At 47.1% G+C, this 14013-nt stretch overlaps 7 protein-coding genes across 7 annotated transcripts; 5 read left to right on the forward strand and 2 right to left on the reverse strand.

The window, feature by feature from the left end:
- Positions 1–1406: 1406 nt before the first annotated feature.
- Positions 1407–2000, forward strand: ANOM_008090 (cell wall mannoprotein 1 family protein; the record flags this gene model as incomplete). The annotated part of the gene is made up of 1 exon (XM_015553346.1): positions 1407–2000. One exon carries the CDS (start codon positions 1407–1409, stop codon positions 1998–2000), a length of 594 nt encoding a protein of 197 aa, XP_015406116.1.
- A 528-nt stretch (positions 2001–2528) lies between these two features.
- On the reverse strand, positions 2529–3485 carry ANOM_008091 (NmrA-like family protein; the record flags this gene model as incomplete). Its single annotated transcript, XM_015553347.1, has 2 exons — positions 2529–3051; positions 3163–3485. 2 exons carry the CDS (start codon positions 3483–3485, stop codon positions 2529–2531), a joined length of 846 nt encoding a protein of 281 aa, XP_015406117.1.
- A 1261-nt stretch (positions 3486–4746) lies between these two features.
- ANOM_008092 (C2H2 type zinc finger domain protein) lies at positions 4747–5085 on the forward strand (the record flags this gene model as incomplete). The annotated part of the gene is made up of 1 exon (XM_015553348.1): positions 4747–5085. One exon carries the CDS (start codon positions 4747–4749, stop codon positions 5083–5085), a length of 339 nt encoding a protein of 112 aa, XP_015406118.1.
- Positions 5086–7095: 2010 nt separating this feature from the next.
- Positions 7096–7992, forward strand: ANOM_008093 (uncharacterized protein; the record flags this gene model as incomplete). The annotated part of the gene is made up of 2 exons (XM_015553349.1): positions 7096–7770; positions 7831–7992. The coding sequence occupies 2 exons, from the start codon at positions 7096–7098 to the stop codon at positions 7990–7992; spliced, it is 837 nt and encodes a 278-aa protein (XP_015406119.1).
- A 159-nt stretch (positions 7993–8151) lies between these two features.
- ANOM_008094 (uncharacterized protein) lies at positions 8152–9498 on the reverse strand (the record flags this gene model as incomplete). The annotated part of the gene is made up of 1 exon (XM_015553350.1): positions 8152–9498. The coding sequence occupies one exon, from the start codon at positions 9496–9498 to the stop codon at positions 8152–8154; it is 1347 nt and encodes a 448-aa protein (XP_015406120.1).
- Positions 9499–11081: 1583 nt separating this feature from the next.
- On the forward strand, positions 11082–11600 carry ANOM_008095 (uncharacterized protein; the record flags this gene model as incomplete). The annotated part of the gene is made up of 1 exon (XM_015553351.1): positions 11082–11600. The coding sequence occupies one exon, from the start codon at positions 11082–11084 to the stop codon at positions 11598–11600; it is 519 nt and encodes a 172-aa protein (XP_015406121.1).
- Positions 11601–12838: 1238 nt separating this feature from the next.
- ANOM_008096 (uncharacterized protein) lies at positions 12839–13216 on the forward strand (the record flags this gene model as incomplete). The annotated part of the gene is made up of 2 exons (XM_015553352.1): positions 12839–12851; positions 12906–13216. The coding sequence occupies 2 exons, from the start codon at positions 12839–12841 to the stop codon at positions 13214–13216; spliced, it is 324 nt and encodes a 107-aa protein (XP_015406122.1).
- Between the last annotated feature and the right edge of the window lie 797 nt (positions 13217–14013).

Genomic DNA, 14013 nt, shown 5'->3' on the forward strand with positions numbered 1-14013 from the left:
ACTATTTGATACAACATAAAGGAATGTGCTTCGGTTGAGTTCATTTGGAACTCCTTCAAGGGACAAGTGGCACATTGGGAAACGGACTTGTTTCATTGTGAAGAAGTGATTAATTGGATCATCGATACTCTAGCAACCTTGATATCTACAGGAAAAGTAGCCAGTCTCCAACTCTCAGTTGTGTCTGTGACCCCCATAGGTACATACATCATGGATATCGTACTTCTTGGGCGTTGGAACTGTTTATTTGTGATTTGGATTGGAATTGATGTATATCCAGAATCTGTAGGTATGGAAGCCTGTTTTCTAGTCAAGGAAATTGTCATTAATTAATTCATCATTAAAAGCCACAGGCTATCAGGTATCATAGTCACCAGGACAATCTTCCATGGACTTGGTGTATATCCTTCTCAGAAGCACTGGACAGTAGTGATATGTATGCAAGCACACAGTCTCAGATTTGAGTGAAGTCAAAAAAAGCTGAAATTGAGTTTTGGAGCTTCTATTTGGATACCGAGAATATCAACCACTGAAACCCTCATTTCCCCATAGATAGATATTGTGACAACGTTCATCTGATATAGCCAGAGACATGGTTATGCCGTGGTCGGATATTGCACCCGCAATGACATGTCTTGTCCTCCACGTTTCGATTCTCATAACCATTTAAGATCGGTCTTTTACGCACTGATTAATGGACCTTTGCTAATGGTATTGTTGAATCACTTTGGTGTGAAAGTCCCAGATTTCCGGCCTCCCCCAACTCGGACAACCTTGCGAGTACGCATGTACTGACAGGAACGCTGCACATAGATGCCTAGGCATATAAGTTGGTTCAATACAATGAGATCCCGATAGTTCTCTTCTGAGACATCAATGGTATCCCTTTGTCTCAGACCAAAGCACAAATCCCGGAAAGCTATTTGGCAGGATATATGCGACCGGCTTTTGGTTCGGTAGCTGGAGATGAGCTAACTGAATAAGTATATGATATGATACTATGATCGCCAAATAAAGCTAGATATTTGGGTTTCAAACACGAGCGGGTCTGTCATGTCTCACCCACTTTTTGGGTCTAATTTCCAAGGGGGGATCTTCCCCGGAATTTCAGACCACTAGCGATTCAATTCCCGTCGATCACCCGAATATTTAGGCCTTTTCACGTCAATGTAGGTCACAGCTAAACCGTTTTGGAATTGAAATCGTCCAATTTTGAGGCACCATGGTTCCCAATCGACTGGGGATTCTTCTCTCCATGTAAGGGGTTGCCGGCAAGGTATAAAGCTGCCCAAGTATCTCTGGAATGCTACCATCCTATTCTCAGCATCATCATCGTTTTCAATATTGCCATTCATACTTCCTCAGTACTCTCTACCGTTCCACGGCCCAATCAATTCACTATCACCATGAAGTTCTCCGTCCTCTCTATCCTCACCCTCGGCCTCACCGCCGGTGTCCTCGCCGCCCCTGCCAACGTGGAGCGCGATCTCCCTACCATTAAGGGTGTCCTATCTGGCATAGGCCCCAAAGTTGATGCCCTCGACTCAGCAATCCAGGCATACACGGGCGGCGACGTAGCCAAGGTTCAACAAGCCTCCGACAACCTTGTAAATGCCATCAATGCCGGCACTACCCAGGTTAGCAGCACCTCTGCTCTCAGCGGCGGCGATGCTCTCGGTCTTCCTGGCCCCGTGAACGAACTCAAGCAGAAGATCACTACAGCCGTTACCCACCTATCAGGCAAGAAGTCCCAGATTGTCCAGGCCGGCAAGGGCGGTCAGACCTATAACGACTTGGTCCAGCAGAAGAACGCAGCTAAAAAGCTATCGGATACGATTGTTTCCAAGGTTCCTGATAATTTGCAGAATATTGCCTCTGGAATCGCGGGTGGTATTTCTGATGCTATTGAGAAGGGTGTCAAGGACTTCCAGGACCAGGCTGGAAAGGGTGCCAAGCGCGATGTGGCGAGCACCGAGGCTGTCGCTGCCATTGCCGTCTAAGCAGAGGCTTGGGCGAACTACTTCCCGATTTTGAGCCGTTGGTTAGTTTGGGTTAGCACCGATGTGCCATGGACCGTGTCGTTATGCGATCGAAGCTCGTGAAAGATGGGGCATGTTGAACGGGAGCAATTGAGTGGGATACCTGTGCTCGAGCAGCGTTGCCAATATAGTTTCACAGCATTACGTATTCAATATTATTACGGCATTCGGCATTTCTCAGCTCCATAATTCCCTTCAAGACTTAAATTGTTGCTTGTAGTCACATGGTACTGGACTGTGGTGAAGAGGAGCATTAACTTTGTCTGCAATTGTGAGCAGTGATCTGGGTCTGACATTTAAGAGGTAATTATGGATCAAGTCATATGAGGTATCCTATGTATCATTTATTGCTATTCGTTCTTATTATATGTTTCACGTCCTTCTAATCGATTTTAACTTCTTAAAATTCTATTCCTATCGACTGTATCTCGTCTATTTTGCACTATCACAAATGGAGACTTGAATATATAATTTATACATATCAATTTCCTACACCTCCAATAAATCCCTCAACACATCAACAGGTGTACGCTTTGGTGCAGCAAGCTCCAGCACTTCCTTGCTGGTTGTAGCGGCCATGCACTTCCCTTCCCACGCCGTCACCGGAGCGTATTTTATGGACAATATAACGTTCGTAGATTGTTGGGCTCCCAGGGATCCAGCGTCGAGAAATGAATCAACAAACGACATGTCTTCATAGCTAACATGTTGAACCTTTGTACCGGTATGCTGCTCAACCATATTGACGATCTGGGCCCCGGTGACATCCTCCAGACCATTAAGCACGTACTTGGCTTTGTTGTGTACAGTAGTGTCATCCTGGGACAAGAGAAGAGCTGCAAAACGTCCAACCTCATCGGGATCAACAATGCCGACAGGAGCATCCTTTGCCGCCATTAACTTCAAAGTGTCTTGGGTCCCAGTCTTGCGGTACTGCCTGATAAACTCCGCGGCTGTAAATAGATACAACGGTGAAAAGACATTGGGCTGGAGCGAAGTCCACTGCAAATTGCTAAATTCTGGTGAGCTCAGCAGGGCCTCGATCGCCCAATGCGTGCGCGCGTAGTAGGCATCGCAGTCTGGTCGAACGTTTGCAGCAGTGGTTGAGATTCATACGACGTACTTGACTCCAGCTTTCAGGGCAGCCAAATGGAATGTTGATTCTTCAGCAAATTGGTTGGGTGCATTGTGTGATGCAATGAATGCCCTGACTACCTCATGTTCGCGGAGCCAGTCGGCGGTGATTTCAACCCAATTCTGCTCGACCATCTCGACACCAGGCACTTTTGCGAGCTGCTTGGAGACCGGACTATCCAGGGAACGTGTGAGACCAATGACTCGGTGATCAGACAGAGACTTTGTAGCTTTGAGTGGCTCTGGCAACGTTTCAGTAACACTTCGGCCAGTGTTACCGGTTGCACCGATAATCAGGATTGAGGGAGCCATAGTACAAGGAAACAAGGGTACTGCTTGAAAGTTGATGAAAAAGATGTGTTAGAGTATCGCCAAATTGCTGCGGTGCTGATTGTGAATTTATAGTTTGCTACGAGCCTCTGGAGGGTAGAAGTTGCTTAACAATACGGTTGAGGTGGATGTGTACTATGTCTGGGTGAGTGGGATCTCCGGCTGTAGTGGGATCTCCGTCGATTATGAATCCATGGCTGTGTTTACATAATCCATCAAACCTACTTCGTTAACAACCATTCCTCAGTGCAATTTGGCAACGTGTCAGCTTTTTAATTTTCGTGAACAAGGCACTCTCCATAGCCCTACTGGATGAGAACTCCAGATCTGGCATGGACCCCACAGGAAAATTCAGCTGTGAGTTCCCTGGCTGCAACGCAAGCTTCGCGCGGAAGGGGCACCTGAATCGCCACAAAGCGCAACATGTCCCCCAGCGGTCATTTCCATGTCTAGTGTGTGGTCAGGGATTTAGCAGAAAGTAAGGAGGCCATTCTTGGCTATTTGATATGTCTTATGTTCCAACCACAACCCATTGCATCTAGGGATATACTCCGTCGACATGTGCGGCAGAGGCATCAAGGAAGTCATCTCGCGCCGTCAATAAAGCAAGCCTGTGTAAATTGTCGGAATCTCAAATCTCGTTGTGAAGGGGGTCCACCGTGCACCGGATGTCTTCGCCGCCGCATGCACTGTTCCTTCAATGATCAACCCAAGCATCGTCCACAACAGGCTCTCGAGCACGGTTCTTCGGGGAAAATAGAACACTTCCTCAAGTTGTACTTCGAGGCGTTCCATCCACATTGGCCGTTCATTCACCAAGGGTCATTTAACCAAAGCAAGGAGACAACTCTGCTTGTACAGTCAATGGTTGTCATTGGCATGTGGTCTAGTGGTGTGCAGAGTAACCGGTCCGCAGCAATCGAACTCCATGCAATTCTCAATTCGGCTATATATGAACAAAGAGTTGGTCTCATTAAAACCCCCGGCTTGGTGAATATGTTAATAACCGGAGAACCTACAGGAGAAGTGGGATGCTTCAATTTCAAAGGATGCGTCGAGCAATTGCTCATGGCCCATTCCAATGTACCAGGCCATTCTACTTCATGTAATATTTTCATTAATAGGTAAAGGCAATGTAGATCTTGGGCTCGATCTGAAGCCTTCCCTACCGGCCACTGATCTTGATCTTCTCTCTTCATTGGTGCTGAGCTGCAGAGCATTAGGCATGTTTCATTATCCAAATATGCTTGCACGGTACCACCCGGACGACCTGGCCGACTATGTCTTGGTTGGGGTCGAAGAGGTTAAACGTTTCGATATAGCTCTGTTCAGAGTCTGCAAGTCGATAAGCTCGGATAGAGGAGAGACTCATTTAGAGCATCGTGATACTTCAAGGGCAAGGTGGCAGGTCACTGCAAGCGAGCTACAATTTCCGATGCCGAAGAATGAGTTGATGTGGAACGCTATAACCGAAAATGAGTGGAAATCTGCCGCCACCGAGGGCATAGAACACATCAATCTGAGTGATTCCATGGAGTTGCAGTGGATCTCCAACTCAGCAGAGCTTCTGCAGCTAACCTAACCTGGCTGTTGTATGGTGCCACTACGTTCCAGACTAAGGGTCCTTTGTGTCTTTGTCCATTTGATGGAGGTTAACTGATTTTGGAGTCCAACATCGTCCTTTAACATCAGATGTGTGTCGTGAACGGTCCATGACAATCCCCCTTTCTCTAGCAGTTCTATCTTTGTGATGGATGCAAGGATAAAGGTATGGTCTCAATGCGAGAGATCGGGAACTGAGTGGAGAAGTACCTGAATCACTACAGTATCCTATCCAGAAAATATGTTCAATGATAGTCGGAGCTGGTCCAAGGCATTGTAGACTTGTACGGAGTAAAGCTGTGACTCGATCTAGTGCCACGGAGCTAGGCCTTCTTCCTTTGTTCAGCCCAGGTTCTACCCCAGGGAGCCTACTGCTAATTGCTGCCGAAGCGTTGGATGATGCGCAAGGGCCCCCACAACGCTCAATGTCTTTCTTACTAACCCCAGATGACCACACGAAGGAACCCCACACCGTTGCCAATCCATAGGATGTAAGATGCTTTTTCTAGAGCTCGCTGTTAAAGTCAGATATTGGGTGTCTACCTGGCACAGGGTCACGTGCCAGGGCATTGGTATTCTTGGCCTAACATCCATAACTTTATCTGCGATTATTCTTCCTTCCTTTTTTACAATACATTCTACACAATGGCGTCTGCCTTGTTCACAGACCCCAATGGTGAGCCCCTGCAGGACAATGAAGCTTCAGGATATGGAATAACAGGGGTTGTGATCCACTGTGTACCAAACCCATAGCTGCTATCAATTTTTACTACGCACTGCAACAGGTGGGGCGCCAAGAATATCCGCGATGGACAGCCAAGAAAGCTTGTATTATCAAGTCCTACGCAGAAGATACTAAACTATCGGTTCAAGAAAGCTCTCAACACTAGACTGATATAGCAACCCGTCATTTCAGAAGTGCCGAGGCCACTGGTACGTGTCTCAGGCATCGGTGAAAGATCGATGTCTCTAGACCGAAGTAGCTCGCGATAGCTGTGCGCTATGTAGCAGTGGATAGGGGCTAGGGAAGAAAACGCCGTTTAGACCCTGGCTGCCGCTAAATCGGGACGCTAGATTTTCTGGGGCATAGCTATGAGTCGTCAAAAGGAATCCCTAACTCCGTGTGAAGCCAATAAAAGCTTTCTTGGCCCTTCATGGAAGTATTGGCAGAGGTCGTCGGTATCTCTGGATAATTATATAGAGCGATAACTTAGGGGAAATAAATAGCTTCGGAGTAGTGGTATACACACGATCAACCAGATACACATAATTCAAAAAACTTATTTCGGGTATAGGTATAGTTGAGCTCTGGCCTACTCTTGTGTCAAAGCAGTACCAATGCACTAAGAAATAGAGCTATGGCATCACTTGCGGTATACGTTTGTACATTTCGCTGGTTGACATTTAATTAGTATCCACTCATTTAAAACGCTCTCCTTTATCACAAGATCAAGATTACGAAACCTATATTGGCACCCAAGACTAAACTGGCAAGCCTCATGGTGAGAAGCCTCGCCAATTAAACTGGAGATCAACTAAGATGAGGAAAAAGATCTTGTGATGAGCGGTGATATGCAGAGATGTGCATCAAAAGTTCTTGCGCTGACGCTGGTAATGTTGGCCTAAGGCAATATAAATACCCTTACTGTACATGTGACTGGAGGCCAATTATGTGCTATTTAACAAACAATGAAAAAGTGTTCTCTATTGAATCCACTTCTTTGTTTAAAGTAAGGCTATTACGTTGCCTGAGGCCAAAGTTACTAGTGACAGCACCAGGGCCTTTGCTGTAGAACTCTGTATATCACCGCTTGTTACCGATTATAGCGAGATTTCACGTAGTGCACAGCTTTGTCTATTGCAAGGCTTGACTGGTCCTCAAAGAAAGACAGTAAAATGGATTTAGCTAAGGGAAAGACTTTGTCACTCAACACGCTTTGTGAGAGCCCTATAAATACCTTGTAGACCGTCGTCCTAGGTGCATGGGTGTATGCACGATCCGACTTCTACGACAAGACGTATTTCCAGCTCTGCGTTAGCCATAGCCAACTCTCACAACGTTTCCCAACCCTTGGACCCGGTTGGCCCGCTCAAAGTCACTCTCGACTATGGCCTCGCGACAACGTGGCCGAACCCGCAGGACGTCCATGATAACACTGCCCACCGCAACTGGCAATATAGCAGCCACATCGTGTTCGCGAATCGAGTCGGGGATTCTGATCAGAGTAACCCTCCCATCTCAGATGGGCAGCTTTGGCAAATCGGGCGAGATGCTGTCGATGAATTGATCCGCGATCGAATCCGCTATGGCACAACCTCTTATTCACAGCCGAAAGCCATGACAGTCCTAGCCTGGGGGAACGAAATCATCCTTGCCTCCTCTATGAAAGGGGCGGGCTCTTTCTCCTATGACTTTCTTGGCGGTGACACACCGGTTGGCAGAAGTCTGCAGCAATGCCAGATGGTCTGGAGAGATACCAGCTTACCTGACAAAGATAAGACACAAATGCACAACAAGAACGGCAATTGTACAGAGCTCATGGCGGTCAACCTGTACTATAAAAACAACGCGATCAACTTGCGAGATCAAAAAGCGAGGATTGGTACATGGGTCAACGGGACACACGGATGGAAAAAGAAAGATCCATGTGGATCTGACAGCCAGGTATGTAGTCAACGTCCCCGTTGGTGTATTCTTCTCAGTAATAAACTAACAAATACGTAGGACTTTTGGGGCTGCAATCTTTTTACCGCAAATCAGGGGCTGAAGGTCTTAGAGAAGGAAACGCCGGAGGAGCCCTACACCTTGGCAACCCTTGCAGGGGGCCCGACTATTCAGGACCAGATTCAGTTATGCGGGGGTCAACCCAGGGTATTTAGTGGCTAATTTAGGGCTAGCTATTAAATTAAAGATAATATCTAGGTTGACCTCGTATAGCAGAATCTGGTCCTGAATAGTCGGGCCCCCTGCAAGGGTTGCCAAGGTGTAGGGCTCCTCCGGCGTTTCCTTCTCTAAGACCTTCAGCCCCGGTATCAAAAATGTAGCTTAAAAAAACACTTCACTTCGCTCACTTATTTCAACCTGAATTTCAACCTGACGACCCATGGCTATGAGCCCCCGTATGAACGGAGGGTACCGTTCGCGCTCTTTGAACATCTTTGTCGACAGGCGAAGTCCTTGGAGACGGGGTGTGAATTTCTTCCAGTCTTGCAGCCATGATCGAAAAGCTCCCAATAGATATTCAGTCTCAAATTGCCATCCCGAGTCACACTGCAAACACAAATCGTCAGTGAGGGTCAGCCATTGGATGCTTTTTGGAAGCGATTCCTCTAGACCAACCACATTTGGTAACAAGGGAGAAAATCCAAGTAAAAATGGTATCGGAACTTCTAACTTCTCAAGCATGTGGAGTCCGCTAAAAGCCTTGAAGGACCAGCTAACTGTGATGTCTGGGAATTCAATGTCTCCGTCGACGCCATCCGATCTTGCTGTAATAGTCAAGTCCGTCAAGGTGTCTTGAACATGAGATAGACCCGCGGCGATTTGATCCAAATCAATAATATCTGTTACAAAATGATCTTCAAGATCCGGGCGGAAGTACCAATCCCATCGAAGCTTCCGTAGCCCTCTGGTGACTGATAACACTTGTCCGAGATGCCGTTCGCGTAACATCGTCAAGTCGAGCGATGCGAGTCTCAATGGATTCGGTGGATATTTTCTAGGCCACATGAAAGTAGCGGGATTATCCACTAAGACCCGTATCCGTTCAACTGACGGCAAGTAAAAGAGGGTGAGAGCGTCTGCTGTGTTCCTGGCGTCGGTGTATCCGCGAATAAAAAGACCTGGGTAGGGATACATGGCTGACACATCCCGGAGACTTGCAAAGGAATGGAGATCATTATCTTGAGACTTATCGCAGAGGGCCGAGCGGAGCATCAAGCCCATGAAGCGGCTCTCTCGGGCAAAATTCTTGCCCAAGTAGAGAGATCTCAGATTGGGGAGCCGTGATAGTAAAAGTGCGCTAAACGCGTCCATCGTTCCTGCTCGCAACTCTTGGATCCATTGTTCACCATATGGGATATCGATCTTTTCGATACATCGCACTAGCTCGTCCAAGACATCTTCGGTAACTGGGAGTTTGGGGCTTTTCTGTTTATAAGCTAACCGGCTGCGTTCGAAACAATCTCCATTGAGGATCACAGCATGCACAAGACTGGCGAGCTCAGGCCTGTGCACAATGCTTCGCAGAAACTGGGCGATCGGGGGGTTCTGAGACTCCGTCCATGTCCATTCAATGTGAGCGTAGAGCAATGGCTCGGCAACAAAGCGCCAGCTTCTCCGCATCAAGCATACGGCGGAAAGGTCGCTGGGCGATAGGGGTGCAAATATCATGTGTAAAAGCTCTGGGGGGTGTTGAGAACAGCGGATGCCATTTTATTTGATGTTTCCTGACCGTCCAGGGGATACTCGGCAAGGCATAAAGTGATGCTAGAGGTCTGATGCCAGTTAGGAGCAGCAGGACAACGTGAACGTCACTGTCAACCGTTAGCGGGTAAGGGATTTAAAGAATTTCCTACTTCCTGCTCGCGCGGACTACTAATTCACACTAGTCGAACACTAACTTTGGTTCGTTAGTCTCGCATAATGAGGACGGTTGTACGGCGGACTCAATCGAGGTTCCAGACAATGTAAAATATTACCAGCTTTATCAATACTACTAACGCACTATTCAGCTAACCAAGTAAATCTATTTATAGGGTTCCATTATATCTATTAATCAATTACTTGCTTTCTTTAACTCGTTCTAGAATAAAGCTCTGGGCTATGAACTAGTCCAAGTCCGAGATATATCCTGTCTTTTGTTACTGCCTGGAAAAATCTTTTGAGATCGCGGATATACTATTCTTAGAAGCTATCAGTATCCAGGGAGTAGTAGCGATATTTGGGGGTAGTAAAATACTATTTTTAGGGGCTGATAGTAGAGAGATTCAGCAAAGTACATACGTGGTAGCCGTGGCTTTATGTAAAACGCTTAGATTTCGGTGAGCAATCTTGCCGCTGGAATTTCAGCCACTGGAGTACATCGCGTTTCATCATCCCGTCCGGCGTACCTAAAATCATGCATCTCACACCCTCAACCACCTTTTGTCGGAGCACTACTCCGTAGTCCGTCCTGGGTTGCTGGTAGTTAACTAACCCAAAAGCAGGCAAGTCTTCAACTCCCATGACAGCTGGAACTACTCCAACGGGGAGCGTCCTTGAGCTTCCTCCCACGCCACCGCCTACAGAAGAAAAGCCGTTGTCAAAGAGTGCTCAAAGCGTGGTGAACCCCATCCTCACGTCAGAGGAGCTTTGTGATTTTCTCTTCAGCGTGGAAGCAATGCAACAGTCGCAGACTCTACTCCAAGGCTCAATCAATCGGATTCGGCCAGGCGTTTTGAAACGTCCTCGAACGCAAACCCTTCCGGAACGGGTAAGCCCAGGGGAAGAATCTGTAGGAAGGGTAGGAGACAGCAAACAAGGGCGTCAAAGCAGCGACTACCGCCCCAACTCCTCTTCTGAGGACTCGAAGGGCGAGTTTCATTGAATGTGTAGATACAATATTGCTCTCGTCTTTGTCGCATTGTCAAGCCACGTGGCCTTCATTTGAAGGGGGATATCCACATGCTTGTTCATCTTCTTCTCGCCTTCTCCCCCAAAAGGCAACACGGACGCCTGTTCCACAAAAGTAACTTGGGCATTCTTCTATCTGGGTTCATTTTTTGCGCACTCTTCTCATCGACGTATGACACAAATATGCAAAGTCGAATGCGCCCCGATGATGTAACCTACCGTTTTTTCCCCTGAGGAAAAAGTCGTGAATGAGGTTGCTATCATACGATTTCTCACGGATAAAATTTCAGTACCCATTGCTTTTATCCATCACTCAGGGACAAAAAGAAGAGAGCCCCCTGGAACTAAGTCGATTTATTATAATGGATTATGTCGAACATGAGACGGAAATGCACGACGCTCTCAATACTCCGGGATGTCCCCCATATGAACGCGGAATTCTGGACCCAGCCATCGACAAAGATCGTCTTGAGATACTATATGGGCAGCTAGCAGCTATCCTGCTTCAACTTTTCACACCCTCCTTGCCTGGTATTGGATCTCTTAGCCAGATTGATGACTTCAACTGGGACGTAACACGCCGACCTTTGCCTATGAACATGAGTGATGTAGTCCGACTGGGTACATTACCGCGGACGAAACTTCCCAATCTACATGCTATATTTACAACAGCTGCTTCCTATTTCGAAACTCTCGCAGACCTTAATATTGAGCATTTCGTACACTATCGAAACGATTCTGTGGAGTCCGCGGATGACTACCGTCGAAAACTTGCTGCAAGGCGGCTTTTTTGCAAACTCGCCAGAGACAAGCGACTCACCAGCCCTTTGCTGAAGAAAGGACCCTTTAAAATATGGTGTGATGATTTTTTGGCCAAATAGATTTTGCTGCCCGATGGCCTTGATGACTCTTGACTAGATTTCGCATCGCTCTTTTCTTCCTCCTTTCACGCAGCTCAAAGCCACCTTTGTCATTGCGTTATTATGCCCGTCCCTGTCAGTCTTGAATTCAATTTTTGAATTGTTTGTACCTGACTAGGACTTTGAATGAAAGATAATACATTAGGTTGCAGCTCTCAGCATCTTCTAACTTCGCTCGCTGCATACAAGTAGCAACGGCTAATAGGGTAATTGGGCTTAGCCCGAGCTATTTTAATTCGAAGCAGACGGTTACCTGCTTGATGATTCAACCAACAGCAGCGGACCCACCATCGGTATGAATATTTGAATTTTGACCTGATGAGAAAATATAGGAATTCGTTGTCTTGGGATTGCTCCCTGAAAATGGCCATTTCTCCTAGTCTGGCCAAGGCAATACCGTTAGCTGGGATGTAATAACACGACTATCTACATGGTTTGGACATAGTACCATGTATGGAAACCGGCTGGAGGAGTTTTCCGAAGTCTTTGCCGAAACACAGCTGTGCTCCGAAAGAAGCGTTGCACCGTTGATCTCGTGGTTGTCATTGAGGATCGTAGTTTGTTGCGTATATAGTGTATCGTACTCAATAACCAGTCCAGGAATGGGCCTCTGGTAGCGAAGAGAGTCCATGACCACTGGGTGGGAGAGTAGGGTGTCAAAGCAAGTGGTGGTCAGCCCCGTCAGCTCCGTGAGATTTATACCCCGCCTACTGAATCAGAAAGGCTACCTTCAAGTCAGTGTGACTTCGGCTCGTCAATCTTAACCTAGTTCAATAACACATATCCCTGTTTACACTCTCTACTCAACCGTTTAGAGTGTTCCTCGGAGTCGTTCAAACTGATGGTTGGTCCAGGAACAGTTCTGTTTACTTTTCCTGAAGGCAAAGCTGGCAAGATTGCACTGGATCTGCTTGGCAGATGGAAGACATTTGTGGAGGTCTTTTTGATGGACATAAAGGCAGCAGAATCCTTTCATCTTTCGACCATCCAACGGCTAGAACATTCTACTAAGCATCAAGACATACAACAAACGTAGGAGTGTCATTATTGATGCCATAAAGACACTCAACAAAGACAATGTGCAGCCTCCCACGGAGCCAGGTTGAAGATATCGGACGAGTGGTAAATGAGCCTTGACCAAGACACATTGAACAGGCTCATTTCCTCCTATGACGAGCAGGTGTGGCAGGAGTACAGATATGGCTCTTTCCAGTAAGTCGAACTTTCTGCGGAATAACTCTCATGCTGACGTTGAGAGAGTTCCAGTTGACGACCTAGGAAAGAACGGTATATGCGATGCCATTCACCAGGCGTGGGCTAAGCGTAACATTCTCTTCATGTTCATCGATCAACGGGGGTTATTCAATATCCGGGACAAATTGCCCCCAACAGCATCATCTCTTGATAGCCCTCCTGGGGAGAGAGCCATTCTGCCTGTTATACCTCGAGAGGTCTTTGGTGTGGCCAACAAATTGGGGGTGCAAGGACGATTTGTCAACAACACCCTGTACCCTGTGGGCGAGATTGCCAATCTGCTAAAAGTTAGGCGTCCGTTTCGGAGACGCCCAATACGGTAGGAACAGACGCCAGGATGGGGCGAAGAAAGCAGGGAAGCAGACGCTCGATAGGCTGCTCAAACACGGAATGTTGACCCGAATCACTACTCAAGACTATTTGGCAGGAACAGCCAAGGGTAAATTTAAGTTGCGAGAGGAAGCGCTTTGGAATTTATAACTTGGATGGTGTTTGATGGATTTCTTGGATCAAGACCTTGAGATCGCGTTCCACAGTTGGAACCGGAAAGCTTTATTTCTCATACACTCTGGTCCTGCCAGCTCCCCACGCCGCGTACTCTACATGTCGCTCAACCCGAAACTTGAGGATCCGAAGACAACACAGTTATGCGAATCTATTGGCCCAGGTAACCCAGTCCTACTATCGTTCGCGAGACTGCTCCTTGAGATAGAATGTGGTTTTAGAACTGACATGGAGATTCATCCTCAAACCGACCACAACTTGAGCAACTGGGCCCATATGTGTGCTTGCCTTAGCAGAGTCGACAGAGATGAAAGCACTAACTACTTCCAAGCTGTGGAGGGGCATCTCTATCTCCACATGCTTAGCCAAACAACCACTTCAGAAACGAATGACGCGATAAGAAAAGGCTATCTACGAGAAGACAGGGTATAATTTGGAGGTCATGGCGGACCCTAAAATTCTCAAAGCGAAATCAACGTGATTCAACATCTGAACGACCCCTAGCAAAGAAGTTTCAATCTCATCGCTAGACATTGAATACCCACTGAATGCAAAATGTTCACCAGAAGCTTTGCCTTCTAATGCCAATAGCACGGTCTTCAAAAGAGTCACACGC

The sequence above is a fragment of the Aspergillus nomiae genome (assembly GCF_001204775.2).
Source record: "Aspergillus nomiae NRRL 13137 chromosome Unknown contig00168, whole genome shotgun sequence".
NCBI classification, from domain to species: Eukaryota; Fungi; Ascomycota; class Eurotiomycetes; order Eurotiales; family Aspergillaceae; genus Aspergillus; species Aspergillus nomiae.